General features: G+C 37.2%; 1 protein-coding gene across 1 annotated transcript in view; it reads left to right on the top strand.

Annotated features, from left to right (window-relative positions):
* Positions 1-51: 51 nt before the first annotated feature.
* Positions 52-17,485, top strand: part of LOC127569487 (F-box only protein 40-like) — a 28,252-nt gene continuing 10,818 nt past the window's right edge. The window contains exons 1-3 of the mRNA XM_052014194.1: positions 52-193; positions 2,792-2,878; positions 14,421-14,448. Coding sequence (XP_051870154.1) covers positions 14,446-14,448 — 3 coding nt within the window. The 5' untranslated portion in view covers positions 52-193; positions 2,792-2,878; positions 14,421-14,445. The remainder of the gene's footprint in view (positions 194-2,791; positions 2,879-14,420; positions 14,449-17,485) is intronic.

The raw sequence follows: 17,485 nt of genomic DNA, 5'->3' as shown, positions 1-17,485 counted from the left end.
ACGCCGAGCCCTCTGACGTCGGGGGGGGGGGGGGGCTGTAAGTGACGCGGTGTTGTAGCCAATCACAGTTTTCTGATTAGTTTGGGGGTCGGTGGCAACTATAAAATATAGTTTGTGGAACCTAAACACAACTATACTGTGTTCGCGTCGTATTGTAATGAATCTACAGCAGAGAGACTAGGCCATGTTGCTGGTAATACTCCATAACCTTCCTCCTACTGTACGCTGCTATTAACATATTGGTATTGGTTTATTATTGTCACTTGTACCGAGGTACAGTGAAAAACTTGTCTTGCATACCGATCTTACAGGTCAATTCATTACACAGTGCAGTTACATTGAGTTAGTACAGAGTGCATTGATGTAGTACAGGTAAAAGCAATAACAGTACAGAGTAAAGTGTCACAGCTACAGAGAAAGTGCAGTGCAATAAGGTACAAGGTCACGTCAAGGTAGATCATGAGGTTAATAATATTAACAGGAGTTGCCCATCCAAAATATGGCTGATCTGATCTTGGCCTCAGCTCCACTTTCCTACTTGTTCCCCATAACTTCTCTGGAAGAAAAAAAAATGTTTATCTGGGGCCTGGAGGAATCAATTTCAATGATCCAGCTTCCACAGATCTCAGATAGAGAATTCACAACCCCTGAGAGAGGATATTGCTTCTCTGTCTTAAATGAGCAGCTCTGTATTCTGAAACAATGTCCTGTAGTTCTAGATTCCTCTGAAAGGAAGCAAGTCCTCAGCATCTAACATTGTCCCAGCATTTATTTCTATTTCTCCTTTTGCCTCAATTGTTCCTTGTGGTAGAATGTCCCACATTCTTCACTACTCTTTTGGTAGAGTGGTTTCCTTGGAACTTCCCACTGGATTTTTTGGAGAGCATCTTATATTCTTGTGAATCCTACTAACACAGGAGATAGAAACGGGAGTAGGACCATATGACCCTTTCAGCCTGCCTTGTCACTTAAGAAGTTTGTGAATGATCCAGTTTGTGAATGATCCTGTGCCTTGGGCCTACTTTCCTTCTAGATCTCTATAACTTTGATTCTCGTCGTGTATAAGTGCAAGTGTTCCTCTATTAACTGAATGTATCATGTGGCATGACATTTGATACAATGTTGAACTAGTCACTACTGAGAATTTACTGTCTTCAATTACGGATATTCTGTTGATGAAAATAAAGATAACTGTAGATGCTGGAAGTCTAAAATAAAAATGGATAGAGCTGGAAATACTCAGCAGCTTAGGCTGCATCTGTGGGGAGAGAAACAGAGTTAATGTTTCATGTCAAAAACTCTTCTGACAAAGAGACTTCAGCCTGAAATGTTAACTCTGTGTTTCTTTCCCCACAGATTCAGACTGACCTGCTGAGCATTTCCAGCATTTTCTGATATTCTGTTGATATTTCTGTTATCGTCTCAGCAAGGAGCAACACTAAACTGCCAGCAGATACTACAATTCCCTTAGTATCAAATTTCTCAGTCTTCCTGTGAAAAATTAAGTTGTGTAGTTCTGTTACCTTTAAGCAACATTATAGCAACATAAATTGAAACACTGAGGCTTTATATCAGTGACACAATGCCATGGTTCCTTGTAGACTTCAGTTCAGATAGACAAGACTGCAATATGCACATACATTTCAGATAGTCACAAGAAGAACCAAAGAGATGATAAGAACATTTTTTGAAGGTGGTTAGAATGTGGAATGCTCTGCCCAAACCATAATTGAAGCAGTGCTTGTAAGTTATTTGGGAGTTATCTTGAAAGAAAAGTATTAAGTGGAATGGAAGTGAGCAAGAGAGATTTGACAAGTTGTCTGGAAATAAATATCAATATGGACTGTTGACTTAGGAGGTGCATTTCTATGTTGCAAGGTTCTGCAAAGGGAGCATTTTGAAAGATCATGGAAGGATTATATAAACCTAGGCCATGAGGGAATAAACGTTCCAGTAGCCCCACCTTAATCTGTAAAGGAAGAGACTGAAATAGCATTTTGGTGGTTGAGAAGCAACACTGAAATTTCTTAGATTTACTGTGACAGTACCAATATATTTGGAAAATTGGTTGACAAACATAAATATTTAAAAACTGTAATTACTGTAATTCTGAAATAGAAATACTGGCACTTCAAGTCTGTCAGGATTTGATGTTAAAATGTTTGAGTTAAATTTCTAGATTTTTTAAAACATTTTCTTCTTTGTTGAAACATGAAAATGCAAGTTTGAGGGACGTCATTTGAGGGATACATTTCAATTGGAATTGTCTGTTGTATTCCGCATTATGTACCAACAACATTTTCTGTCTTGTTAGACTATGTTGCTGTTAGCTTTGATATTAGAAGTCTCGTTAGCTGATTCATATCACTTGCATTAAACGGGTTCTTTATTTCAAAAAATATGTAGTTTGTTGCTAGTTGTTGATTCTAGATGTAGTAAAGTGTATTAATATTTAACTATAAATTGGATGAAAGAATTAATTCCTACAGGATCTAGAGAAAGTATTGGGAGGGACATAGGATACATGGGAATAGCCAGTGAAAGTGGAATTCCTCTTAAAGTAGGTGATTTGAGCCGTCCTTCAGCTGGTGATTAATAGTAAACCCATATAAATTAAAAATAGGCAAGCCTTTTGCAAATGTTTAAATGCAAAATTGTATATAATAGCCAAGTAAGCAGTAATGGGGAGGTGGCTAAGAAACAGCAGAACTTGATATATGATATTTCAGAAGTGAATAATCTGTTTCTAATTTTCCTGTAACTTGTACTCGATATTGTTTCTTTTCTCCAGCTCAAGTTAATGATGCCACTGAAGAACATTAATGAGGACATCAGTAATTTAGATAAGAAGATAAGCGTGCAAAAGGCCAGTGAGATGGTATGGAAATAATTCTGGAAAATGTCGAGTGAGAGTAAATTTATGTGTAAAATGTCTTCATTATACTGGAAAAAAAAACTATTTGGCTTCTGGTTCATCCATGAAGGCTAACAAAACAAATAATTTGGAAATGTTGAAAGTACAAATCCAACCTATAATTGAAACAGTTCAACAAAGAAAGCAAAACACTGCAGCTTTTCAATGAAAATACTATATGAACATATACAACTGAGATATTTGTCCTCAAGGGAAAGTAATGGTGGTTTCATTAATTCTGATAAATTGGGATGCAAGTTTTTGGAGGGATATATTAAAGCATTGTAAGAGTTTGATTTGTGATTGCCTGGAGAGATCAGAAGTTGGTACAGAATCCCATCATGGCTCTGAAATACAGACCCTGCTTCATTCACTTTATTTATGCTCTTTGAGGATTTTGTAATCAGATAATTGTATACTTCGATTTCTGGAAAGCATCTGACATAAGATTTTCATAAGATGTAAGATGGATAAGATTTTCTTAAATAGCACTCTATGTTAGGATCTTTGTTTGTTTATCTCATAAATGATTTTGGTGAGGGGATGAAATGGACCATATACTGCTTTACAGTATATCCAAGTACTATGTAAGGGTATGTATGAGAGTTGAGAAATTAGATTGCCTATATAATTAGGCTGCATGCTGCTCAGACTTCAAAGCATTTATGCAGGTGGCTTGTCAGCCAGGGGACCTGTGTTTTCAGTCTTCAGACAGGAGGCAATGCAAAATAAAAATTGTGGTCCAATGACCCATCTAATTTTCTAATTGCAGTTTTGAGTGTGTGAGCCATGTGCTACTGACACCTCTAATCATTTGTATTGATCCTTAGCATCCTAACTTATGATTCTTAAGTGCTTTAAAAAGATTAATCAAAGTATTTTTTATATAATTTTAGAGGGACTAAGAGATCAGAAATTAATCTCTTGGCACCAACAAAGTACTCTGTCAGTTTGTATGTGGTTCTCCTGCTCCCCTCCCCACAGATCACAGCCACAGAGCCATATTGCCTACTGCTGCTCCTATGTCTTATATTTTTAATTGCATAGCACTAGGTAACTGGACCATACAGATTAGAAAGATCCCAGGTTCAGTCCTCTTTTTAACAAGTTATCGGATTTCTGGTAGAATAGTGATGCTAAAATTTGGACAGGTTTTGAGATGGGAATAAATCTAAATTTCAATTTTGCTCAAATTGTGGATTCCATAATACTATACTCCTGCTGCAAATTTTCTGGTTTGGGGCCAGCAGTGCTAAGGACTAGGTATCGCATCCCATATTCTCCTGAATACTGACATTCTCACCCTCTCTAGGTAAACCTTACTGTTCTGGACATCTGGTTCAGAAAAGAGAGAAGGGGAGAAAGAATCAGCAGAGAGACAAGGTAGCAACACGGGGTACAGTGTGTGGAAGGATCCTTGTGTGCATGCCTGGGTCAGGAGCCAGTGAACTTTAGACAGCAGGAGAAAGGGAACAATGGAATGTGATTGCACCCTTTTCTGTGCAATTACATCATTCCTATAGTGGGGTAACCAGAACTGCACCCAGTACTCCACTTAATGTTTTATAAAGTTGTGTTATAACACTGACAACACAGGTGGGTCTGGAATCACACATCGGCCAGAATGGGTAAGGGCTGCTTATTTTCTTCCATGTAGGTCATAAATGAACCTGAAGGGTTTTTACAACAATCCAATGGTTCCATGCATTACCATTACTGACAATAACTTTAAAAAAATCCTCATTTGAATTTACTTGAATTTAAATGTCCCAGTAACTATATTGAGATTTGAACTTATGGCTTTGGATCAATGGTCCAGAACTCTGGCTTTAGTGCAGTAATTTAACCACAATGTTATTGTTCCCTGAAGGTCAAAAGGACTGTGTTTGGTCTCTGCCTAGCATCTTCATTGAGTTGTCCTTTTTTTTGTAGGATTAATTATGCAGTAATGTACTGTAAAGATTTTAAATCTGCCGATCTAATAGTGTACATAGAAATATATATTTGACACATTCTATAATTCTGAAAGAGGTAGTGTGTTGTTACCTTTCAATAATTGGGCTAATGTTCAAATATGCTTTGCAAAATACTTAATGTTGTTCAGTTTCCAGGGCCCCAATCCATTAAAATTAACTCTTGTTTAATTCAGAATAATAAAGGAAATTCAGGCCTCAGATATTGCCTGTGATGTTGATAAAACAGTTTTGGGAGGGATGATAATATGCCTTTATTGCTTGGGTCGTCAGCAGATGTGAGGGTTAGTCACATAACATTCTGTGCCTTCCATTAAGAATAGAGCAGCATGGGATTTGCTAATGAGATAGATGGCCGAACTCCATCCAAACCAGAAACGAATAATACCAAAGATACTCAGCAGGTCACATAGCATCAGTGAAGAGAGAAATGAAGTCAACATTTCAGCTCAATGACCCTTCATCAGAACTGGAGAAGTGAGAAAGTAAGTGTGTTTCAGGTTGCAAAAAGGGCAAGGGATGGAAAGGAAATGTCTGTGGTAGGGTGGAGTCCAGGGTTGTCCTGGTAATGTAATTGCTTTCAATGCTGGCAAATAGAGAAAAAAAAACAAAAGAACATGTTGGAACTGTCAGAAGCAGAGGACAGCATTTGCTGGAAATGTGAAAGAAAAGAGAATGCTGGAAATACCCAGCAAGTCAGGTAGTATCTGTGGAAAGAGAAAAAACAAGTTATTGTCATAAGTGGATGACTTTGCATCAGAATTGGCCAGTTGTGAAACAAACAGAAAAGGCAAGTTACCTGAAATTGTTGGATTCAGTATTAAATTCTAAGGGCTGCCACTGGCCTAGATAGATAGTGATGTGCTGTTCCTCTGTTCCTGGAGCTTATGTTAGGCATTTTTGGAACAGTGGAGGAAGCCAAAGATAGAATGGGAGTGGAATGAAGAATTAAAGTGTCAGATGACTGCAGCTCGGATCCACTTTGCAGACTGAATGGAGGTGTTTTATAAAGTGGTCACAGAATCTGTGTTTGGTTTCTCTAATGCAGAGGAAATTTCATTAAGATGGTGAACATTTACAGTTTTTTGTACTGTCAGGTAAAATGCAGTGAATGCAGGTCCAACATTCTGGCCCAAATTTTTGCATTCTATCTGATAGCAGTCATCACATATGTCATCATCATAATTTAGAATTCTTTTAAACATCATTGATTAAGAGAGATAAAGGGAGAAATATGCTTAATTGCTTTAAAGCATGGTGTATCAATACAAACATAAAAAGGTCCATATCAAAGGCATTTAAATGCAAATAAGTTATTAAATTACTTATTACATCACAGAAGGGCATTCGGCCCATTGGCTACATTCTGGTTCCCAGCGGAGCAATTCCAACATTCCGGTTTCAGCCGACATCTAGCAACTAACTGCTGAATGCCAGGCTATGACAACCACTAACAAGGAAATGCCTAATTAGCTTCCCTTGATATTCAATTAATTGAATCTTCCATCACCAGCATCGTGGGTCTCATAAATTTCAAAGACATAACAGTATCGACAAGAACAGGTCAGAGACTGTATATTCTGTGGCAGGGTGAGACACCTCTTGACTTAATGAAATCTTTCCATCACCTACAAGTCCCAATCAGGAGTGTGATGGAATACTTTCCATTTTCCTGGATAAATATAACTCCAACAAAGCTCTGAATTCCAATACCATCCAGTGAGAATATCTTTTAATTGGTGTCCCATTCACTGGTGCACTGTGTCTGCGGTTTAGACTGCAATAACTTCACACTTTCAACAGTGCCTATCAGGCTTGTGACCTCCACAACTAAGAAGGACAAGGACAGCAACTGCAAGGGAATACCACCACCTCTAAGTTTTGCCTCCAATCACACACCATCCTAACTTGGAAAAATATCATCAGCATTTCATCTTTTCTGGGACAAAATTCTGGAACTCACTACATATCACAGCGGGAGTACCTTCATGATTTATGCAGAGGCTTTGATGGAAGCAGATATTAATAAGGATTTGGATAATAGCCTGTCTTTGATGGCAGTAATACAGGTCACGGTCCGGTGCCCTGGTTATGAACTGTGTAATAAGTGCCAGGGATGGACTAGTTTTAATTATGAGGGTATAGAAATCGTAGTTGAGATAAAAATAATTGCTTTCTACATTTAAAATCTTTCATTGCAGGTGATTTGTGTTAAACCAGCTATCTACGTAACAAAAACAATAAGGAATATAAATTCAGGCTTACACAATACTACTGTGTAGTTCTGATGATGGGTCATCAACCTGAATCATTAACTCTTTCCCTGTCCCCACCGAATGTGACCTGACTTCAGGGTACTCCAGCCCTTTCTGTTTTTATTTTGGATTTCCAACATCCATAGCCTTTTGATTTTCAACTACATTAATTTTAGCCTTGATGCTGTGCTTTCACTTGCAGTAACCTTCTGACCTACTCCTGCAACCTCAAAGTATTGGCGGAAGCTGGAAATCAGATTTGTAACATGATAGATGGAGCATGACAGCTGGGCTCTCATAGCTAATAAACAAAATGAAAGTTTTTTTATAACTAACTTTTCCTTATGTATATAGAAACCACATTGCATTATGTTTTTTGGAAACTTTTAATCATTTTTTCAAGAGTTTGACACTTATTTTCCTAATGCCTCTAATATTGTTATTTAAAATGTAAAAGTACTCTGTATATGCATATACTTTTAACTTAAGTGGAAAACATTTATTATTCATTATGTTGGTTAATGACTGAGAAGATGTCATAATTTAACAAGCTAAGAAATAGCAGTTTTGGGCATTAATAAATTGTTGTTTTGGTACTATTCCAAATATCAGAGCTCATTCCAGAAGCTCGAATTTAGTTTATTTTTAATACCATACACATTTATCTAAATATAAATGTGACCTCTTCATGAGCCAGACGTGTAGTATTCAGATCTGAGCTGGGAGGACTAAACTCAACAACAAAGTTGTTCTCGGCATCTTTAAAGGTAAGTTTGGATTGATTTCCAGCGATGCTTAGCTCATTTTGTTTTTGTGAAGGTTAAACTTAAAGATGTGTGCTGCATATTAAACTGATTCTTCAGGAAGTGTTGTGTGGCCTGTATATAGTGCTGGATCAATTGGATCTTGTGATCCAATAACTAAACACAACTTTACATGAAAAGCTGGAGAAAGATTGTATACTGACAAAGGAGTTACACATTTTGAATTAAGAATAATAAAGACAATTTTGACTAATTGATATTCTTACTAACTACTGGTATTACAAGCAAGATGTTTTGATTATAGTTGTGTTTTGTCATGCCAGCCCATGTTTATCTCAATAGTCCAATTATTAGAACTGTGGCAGAAGGGAATAACTTCATTATGTTCTCCTAATGTTAGCTTAGAAGATTTTCACCCTGAATAATGTGGGAAAACTTTGACTATAGTCAATCATTTCGATGGAAGCTTGCCATTTGGTGGGAAATTGCTTCCTGTGCAGGATTTAAGATCATGGAGCAGCTTAAGGGGCCTTAAGATTTCAAGTACCAAAGCAAAAAGATTTAAACTTGCAGCTGTCAAATAATTGTGATTGGGATAGGATACAGATGAACATATCTCAGATTTTGCTAATCTCATTTGGACCATGAAACTTATTTTTCTGTAGACTGGTGATCATGCAGCTAGAAGTATTACTTAGCCAACTGAAAATAGGACTGAATCAGTTGAAAATAGAAATTCCTCGATTTATCTTCTCTGGGGCAGGTGTTTTTTATGTGCCTTTAATGCTACATGATCAGTCTGTTCTCCCTCTTTTTTTTAAGGAAAAAAAAGAGACAACTGCTATTGTAGAATAGAAATCATAGAAGTAGAAATCATTGAAATCCAAAACACACAAGAGCTCTTTGGTTTATTACATCTATGCCTGCCTTCTTAACTAACCAACCACTACCTCCTCTATCCTGATATCCTACAATGTACGATGAGCTCAATTGTTTTTTGCCACAAGATTGAGACCATCCATTCATGTACCCCTGCCACTTCCTTCACTTCCTCTTGGTGATTGAACAGAATTTACTTCTTTGTTTCTTGCTATGCTTGTACTGAATTCATGCCTTTTTGCAATTTCTAACCCAATTCCTTCCTTGTTCCTCGTTAGCTAATCCTGTCCGTGAAACCCACCAGTTCACAATCTTCGTGGCCAGGAAGGCGAAGGTACAAGAATGAATTGTAAATCAGTTGCCAGAAGTGAAAAAAAAACAGTATCTAAATTGGCTGAAAAATAAATTTCCTGTGAATCCTTTTAAAATAGTATATGACTGTAACTCAGGCATACAAGGGTATTTCAGGTGTAGTGATGGAGGAGTCTCAGCTTTTGGCATTATCAAACAGGTATGAAGAAACAATAATAATGAATCAAGGGAAGAGAAGAAAGTCAAGTTGTTGATGACACCACTGTAGAGGAAATTATTAAAGTGGATGGAGCCAAAAGGAATGTGGTAAAGATGGGGGATTAGTAAATCAGTGAAATAAAAACTCTTCTCTGCACCAGTGACTGGGAGTCTAGAAGACTCAGATACCTATTATGCCATGTGGCTGGAGTAGAACTTGTGGAAGGATGGAGAAGAATCAGATGCACATGGAAAGCAATGAGATAGGTAGAACTAGGAAAGAAGTTCTGCTGAGGGAGTTTGACAAACCAGAGAACAAATTAAAAATAGGAACTTCTAAGGTAATAATGTCTGGATTACTGCCTGAGCCAGGTACAAATTGGCATAGGAAAAATGAAATTTAAATGTGTGGCTGGAAGAGTGATGTGGGAGGCAGGCATTTTTATTTATGGTGCGAAGGAACTAGTTTTAGGGAAAACGGGCTGTTTCATTGGGACGAGACCAGAATCTAGGCAAATCTAATAGCTAAGATTGTAGGTAGGGCTTTAAGCTAATATGGGAAAGGGAGAGTTCAGATGAGGGTAAATTTATAAGTCTTAATCGAAATGACAAGGTTGTAAAACAGAGCAGTGAATTGGAAAAATATTTCAGGAAAAGACTTAGTTAATACTAATCACTGGGAATTAGAGACTAATTTCATATCAAGGAAAAATAGGTAGAAGAGGCTGTATCTGAACACTGTAGGCATTTATAACAGATAGATGAAAGAAATTGTGATAAATGGGTTTGATGATGATGATGCTGCAGAGTGATCAAGATGGGGAGGTAAATATGCCAGTGTACTTAACTTTTAGAAATGAAAGGCAGAATGATTAAGGTGGTGGGATACACCTGGTGATTGCAGCAAATGAGATAAAGAATCTTTACAATCGCATTATTGAATTAAAGTGGGTGGAAATATAAAATAAGAAAAGGCAAAACAAAAATTGGTGATGTTCCCCAACAGTAATCATACTGTTGAACAGAGTAAATTAACATCAGATACAGCAAACAGTTTAATAGTTAAATGGTCATGCCACAATTATGTAGAGCTTCGGTGAGATCTTAGCTGGAATATTGTGTTTAGGTTGGTCTCTCCGTTCTAAGGAAGGACATGTTTGTCTTGGGGGCATTGCAACAAAACTTCATTAGATTGATACCCAGAATGAGGGAGTTTTCCAATATGAGATGCTAAATATGCTGCTTGCAGTTTACAGGAATGAGAGGTGAACTAAGGATAAAGGGTAAAAAATAACTCAGCGAGTTATGAATCCTTGTACAAATGTACCCTTGTGGGGCATAGATGGTCAGCTGATGTGTACATTAAAGACTGCTATTCATGATCTACATCAACAATTTGAATGTCATATTTCTGAGTTTGCTGACAATACAAAATTAGATGGAATTATGAGGAGACAGGAGAAATGTAAAGAGTCTTAAGGAAATGTAGACAAACTAAGTGAGTGAATGAGAACATGGCAGATGAAATATAGTGTGCAAAAAATGTAAGATACATGGAATATTTTTAAAAGGTGAGAGATTGGGTAATGCTGATGTTCAAAGGAACCAGATGTTCTTGTAGAGAGAGAGAAAAACTGAGTTAATATTACACTTGGATAATTTTACAGCAGAACTGGACAATTCTGATAAGAACAGAAAAAAGCAAGTTATTTGAAATTGTTAAATTCAGTATTGAGTCCTGAAGATTGCCATTCACCCAGACAGAAGATGATGTGCTATTCCTCAAGTTTGCATTGGCTCTCATTAGAACAGTGCAGGAGACCACAGGAAGATAGGCCAGAGAAGGAATTGGATATGGAATTAATGTGACAGGCAACTGGAAGCTCAAGGTTGACTATGTGGACAATGAAATAATTCAGAGGTTTTAACACAGATTTCAACCAATTAGACTGCAATGAAGGGAGAGTCCTAAACTTCCACACAGAGCCTTTGCAGCACCCAATCTTCAACAAATCCTTAACCATGCAGTCCTGGATTTTTTGAGGATGCTTGTTTGCATCACTCATTCATGCACTGGAATACCTGTAAGAGTTTTGAGATGATGCTACATTTGTGCAATTATTGCAGACTAGAATCATAGAAAGCGAAGTCCTGTAATTAACAGTTTAAGCACATTAGATTACACTTAAAGTGTTTTTGAGTGCTTGTTATTCTTCATCTTGTAAATTCTTTTCATGAATATCAAAACCATTTTTAAAGATTTTTCTTTCAATTTTATTTTCTCTTTTAATGCAATTATTATTTTTCACCATCTCTCTTTCTGTGCCAAATTTGCCCGAATTCATTCTTAATTCGCGTACAGTCATTCCTCAATTTATTTCTCAATCTGAGATATGTTGTTTCTCCCATTATTTACAAATTCTTATAGGTTTTGTTACCCTTGCTTCATTATTATCAGATGACAGTCTTGGCATATTGAAGAGCAAAATTTTTACAATCTTGAACATTCAGGAACAGATCTAATAACAAGATATCTTTTTCCAATAAAATCTGGCCCATAATCTCAATTTGTCTTTTACTTGCTTGCTCTTTCACTTGCATTTGCTTTGTCGCTGTAATTTGTCATTCTATCTTTCACTTTTTTTCATTTCTCCATTCTTAGTTAAATTCTTTCTTTCAATTAAACTCACTGATTTTTCATGCTTATTCTTTCTTTCTTGTCTTTTTTTATTCTCTAACTTTCAATATCAAGATATCAAAATGGCCATATGAATTAGAAGTCATAATTCTAAAATATGGAACAGAGTGATCCATGGGTATATGGACATAAGTTATTGAAAATGGCAGGGCAGATGGAGAAAGTGACTTATGAAAGGATATTAGATGTTGTGTTTTATAAGTAGAGACATAGAACAAACGAGCAAAGAATTCATAATGAACTTTTATAAAACACTGGTTCAAGGTACAACTGGAATTTATTGTCCAGTTGTTGCCACCACTGTTTAGGAAAGACATGAAGGTCTTTGAGAGGCTGCAGAAAGAAATGTTACTGGAATGATTCCAAGGATGAGCATCTCTAGTTATGTGGATGGACTGGAGAGACTGGGATTGCTTTTCTTGCAACAGATAGGGTTGAGAGTGGATCTGACAGTGGTATTTAAAATTATCAAGGGCGGTCAGGGTAGAGAGAAAGAAACTGTACCCTTTGCAGGAAGGGCCAAGAACTACAAGATATAGAATAAAGGTAATTGGCAAAAGGACCAAAGGTGGCATTACCTTAAAGTGACCTTTTTATGTGGTGAAGATAGAATCTGGAATCTGCTGCCAGGAGAGTAATGGAGGCAGTAAGTACTTGAGGGGAATCAAAATGGCAGGATTATTGGGATTTGCAGGGTATTCAGCCTCCTTTCATGCTGTAACCTTTCTGTAATTCATTTCCAGTTATTTTCAACTTTCACTGACATTCCCATTCTCATCATTTTTTTGCCATCTTTTTCTTTTGCTCTCTGCGCCAGACCCATTGTCATTCTTAATCTTTCTTTCTCTTACATTCTCATTTTTTGCATCCTTCTCCCAGTCTTTCTGGAGTTTTCATTTGGTAATTTTCTCTCCCATGTGATTCCTTTATATTCACTCATTTACTCCCTCTGATTTTTTTTTCATTGTCATTCTCCCACTTTCTATTTTCATGATTCTTCTCCTTAATATTCCTTTTCATTCTTCCATAATTCTGACATTATTACTCTAATTTTCTCTCATTGCTTTTCTCCTACTCTTTTTCTTTGTAACTGATCATAAAGTAGTCCCAGCACTGAATTAGAGGAGGCAACTGCTTCACAAAGTAAGACCCTTTTCCAGCAGTCATTGTGAGCCTGGAAGAGCAGATATACTTCTCAAGGAAGCCTTTGGCCTCCTTGCTAATGATCTTTAGATACAGAAAATTAATAGGATGAAAACATGCCGAAGCAAAAGTTATTCTGAACAGATTCTGTTACTCATTGTGGGAGTAGACAGTAATTTGATAATATATCTTTCTAAGGACAAGTAATTTTCTAATTTGTGCTGCTTTTCCCTTTATGTTGGACATCTGAAGAATCTTGGACATGAAGCTTCTCAGTCTCAATACTTACTACATTAGAAGGACTTTGAAATCCATATCATTCTCAACCAATTTAAAATTTCAGCTGAGACTTTCTGTAACGGAGAAATGGGAGAAAAAAAAGAGTAAGGCAGACTGCATTGAAGAAATTTGGAAACATAAAAAGCTGCTAATTGCTTATTCCTGGCATTAAGCTCAAACTCATTGTCTATACGCTAAAGTAAACATTATGGAAAGGCTAAATCTAAAAAAAATGCTTAATTTTTAGGAGTTGGACAGGCAGACACTTATCAGATTTGTAAAATGGAAAATATAAGAATAATTCAAGAAAAGTCTTTCTACACAGAGAATGCTGAACACATGAAATAGGTTCCAGGTTAAAAATGAAAACAATTGAACCTAAAGAGCAGAAGTTCATTGTCTTTTTGAATGGATAGATGAAAATGGCCTTATGGTATTCTTCATTTCTGATTACCTTGTGAAAACTGGTTTAAAGGTTATTTTGGCCAGTTTGTCTCCATGAGCATTTTCTTTTTATCAAGTGAATGTAAATTCTGTCAGATGAATTGTTGTTTCTCCCTCAATAACAGGTCTGAAAACATCTTCTGGATATCTGAAGACCGAAAATAACTTCAATGATTATTTCTAAAAATGTTCAACCATAACACTAATTGGCTGTATTATATAGAGAAATTTAGAATAAAATGTAAGAAATAAGCATGTCACTTTGATGTTGATGTTGTGTCAAGATATTGAGAAGATGCTGTGGAGCTCTGTAATGGATCTTCTACTTATTCTTGACCTGAGAAGAATTGATATTGCTGGTAGAATAATGAACTTCTCCTTCATTCCCATCACACCACACACACTGCTTCACCCATAACATACATAAATCATATTCTATGGAAGTCGCTTTTAAAAGTTAAAACTTTTAAAACATTCAAAATTGTTGCCACAGACTTTTTTTGTAAAATTGTTACCCTCAAATTTGTTGAATTATATCTAACATTTTCTTTATTCTTTCAGCTGAGAAGCAAGAGGATTAATCAAAATGGTAAGAAACTTCAATATGAACTTGATTGTCAGTGTAAAAATAAATGAACAAAATTTCAAAAAGGCTAAAAAAATCATTTTGTTTCTATTATTTTAAGTATTATCCTTTTAATTCCCCATAGATATTTAACATTTATATCTTTCAACACCTTCATTGCCCAATGTGATGATTATGCAGCTGGCCCTTACCATCAGATTTCACCTTGATCTCTCCGCCACTACTCTTTTGCTTTTTTCTGGTTTGAGCACTGCAGCTTGAATCATCATTTATGGCTCTCTTACTAAAATTCTCATTGTTTATTGCCAGAAAGAGCTTCTCACTGAGATGAAATGTTGATTGCAGGATGAGATTTTTTGTAACAGAAATGGGAGAAAAAAGAGTTGGGTGGACTGCATTTATGTTCCTGTCCAAGGCTTTTGGGGTTGAAGGTAATATTTTAGTGTAGGAAGTGGATTGCTTAACAGGTAGGACACAGAGAGTAGCAGGAGAGAAATAGGTTAAGTGTGTGGGCAAAAAATAGTAAATAGTACAATGTGTGAAAATGTGATGTCAGTAGAAAGAATAGATAAGGAAAATATTATTTAACTGATGTTACAGAATTAAATATTGGAGCTCAGAGAGATCTGGGTGGTCCTGTAAAATAAAGGGAGGAAATTAGCACGTAGGTAAAGCTAATGATTAGGAAGGCAAATGGAACCTTGACCTTTATTGCAAGAAAGATAGAATACATGAGTAAGGAATTCTTGCTCCGTCTTGAAGGAGACCGTACCGACCATATATTATAAGTATGGTCGGTTTATTTAAGGAAGGATAAACATGACTTGGAGGTAGTGTAGCAAAAGTTCACCATATTAATTTCTGGGATGAAGGAGTTGGTTGTGGAGAGCAGGTTGGGTTATGGAGTTGTACAGCACAGAAACAGGCCCTTTCCTCCACCATGTCCATGCCACCCATTGTACTTATCTACACTAATCCCATTTACCTGCATTAAGTCGATAGTCTTCTATGCCTTGGCAATTCATGTACTTGTCTAGATGCTTCTTAAATATTGTGATTGTCTTTGCCTCCACCTTCTCTCCTGGTAGTGCATTCCAGATTCCAAGCACTCTGTGGAAGAAACTCCCCCTCTGATCCCCTTTAAACCTTCTACCTCTCACTTTACATCTATCCCTCTTGCCTTAGACACCACCACCATGATTAAAAGATTTTTACTATCTGCTTTATCTATCCTCCACATCTCTATCAGGTCACCCTCAAGTCTTCTCTGTTCTAAGGCAAAAAAACCCAGCCTATCTAGTTTTTCTTCATAACCTTAATCCTTCAATCCAGGCAATATCCTGGTGAATCTCCTCCGCATGGTCTCCAGAGTAATCACGTTTTATGGTGTGGCAACCAGAACTGCACACAATACTCCAGGTGTGGCCTAACCAATGCTTCATAAAACTGTAACTTATTGACTGAGAACAGCATGAACAGAATGGGTCTGTACTTTCTGTAGTTTAGAAGAATGAGAGATGGCCACCTTGTACCATAAGATCCTGAGGGAGCTTGACAGGATAGATGCCGTCAGGATGTTTCCTCTGGAAAAGGAAGTCTACTACTAGGGTGCATAATCTCAGGATAAGGAGTATCTACTATAGACTGAGCTGAAAAGGAATGTCGACTGTCAGAGGAATGTGAAACTTGGGGTTATGGATACTGAGTTATTAAGTATATTTAAAATTAAGATGGATAGATTTTTGCTCTAGGGGAAATCAAGGCTTATGTCTATCAGCTGGAAAGTGGAAGAGTCCAAAAATCAGATCATCATGATCTTACTAAATGGTGCTATGGGCTCAAGGAGCCGTATGGCCTATTCCTAGTCCTACTCCTGTGCATGCTATCTTCAAGAAACATAGACATATTACAACAGGAAAAGGTTATTTAGCTTCTTTTTTCCATTGACCATCAAGTAGACCTTTGCACCAATCCATTTTTATTCTCCTTTCATTCCCACCAACTGTCCCAGTTTCTGCCATGCACAAATACATTAGGGGCAATTCACTGTGGCCAATTAACGAACCTACCTGCATGTGGTTACAAGGAGAACATACAAACTCTGCCTAGACAGCACCAGAAGTCAGGATTGAACCTGAGTCACTGGAGTTGTGAGGCACTAGTTCCACTAACTATGCCACTGTACCTTTAATCTCTAACTTCATCTGCATGTTACCAGTCAGCTGTCTGCAAATAATATGGACGCGGTGGGCCAAAGGGCTTGTTTCCAAGCTGTGTGACATTGAGCAGTAATTTGAGTTCTGTTACTGTGGCCTGGAGTCGCTGCACTTGGCCAAGTAAAACAAAAATTGAGTTCCTTATGACCTAGAAAAGTGTTACTTGTCTTTTAAGGCTATTCCTTAGGATCAAGGCTGAGTTTTGAAATAACTGATGAGTCCTATGAGGGATCCACAGACTTTGTCACAAGTTGGACACATAGAGCTTAACTAGGTGTTTGGATGGGTTGTTAATGGTGTGCATTTTTCGTATTATTTGCACATGGTCTTGTGGCTTCCACGTGTTCCCCTTGTAAAGACCTGAGATGCTCAGTGCCTTCCTGGACATGCTTTCTCCATTTTGAGCAGGGATGGATCAGGGATGGGAATTAGTGGGTATGACATGTTTTACTCAAGGACTTTAAGAACATCCTTGATGTGTTTTGTCTGTCTACCCGGAAATCTCTTGCCTCACTGGAAGTCGAGATACTTGTTTTGGGAGTCTCGTATCAGGCATGCAGACAATGTGGCTCACCCACTGGAATTATGTAGCACAATCAGTGCCTCAGTGCTCAGGATGTTGGAGAGACAGCATTCTCTAGTACTTTGCAGTGCCTTCTGTAGGTTGCCCATGTCTCCAAAACGTACGAGAGCGTAGGAATAATTTCTGCTTGGTAGTCCATGATGTTGGTATTGGGAATCTTGCTGTTTGAAAATTCTTTACCTCAGTAGGTGAAAAGCTCTGCTGGCACACTGGAAGAAGTGATGCATTTCATCATGTTTTC

This window comes from Pristis pectinata, chromosome 4 (assembly GCF_009764475.1).
Source record: "Pristis pectinata isolate sPriPec2 chromosome 4, sPriPec2.1.pri, whole genome shotgun sequence".
NCBI lineage: Eukaryota > Metazoa > Chordata > Chondrichthyes > Rhinopristiformes > Pristidae > Pristis > Pristis pectinata.
This window is presented reverse-complemented; position numbering and strand designations above follow the sequence as displayed.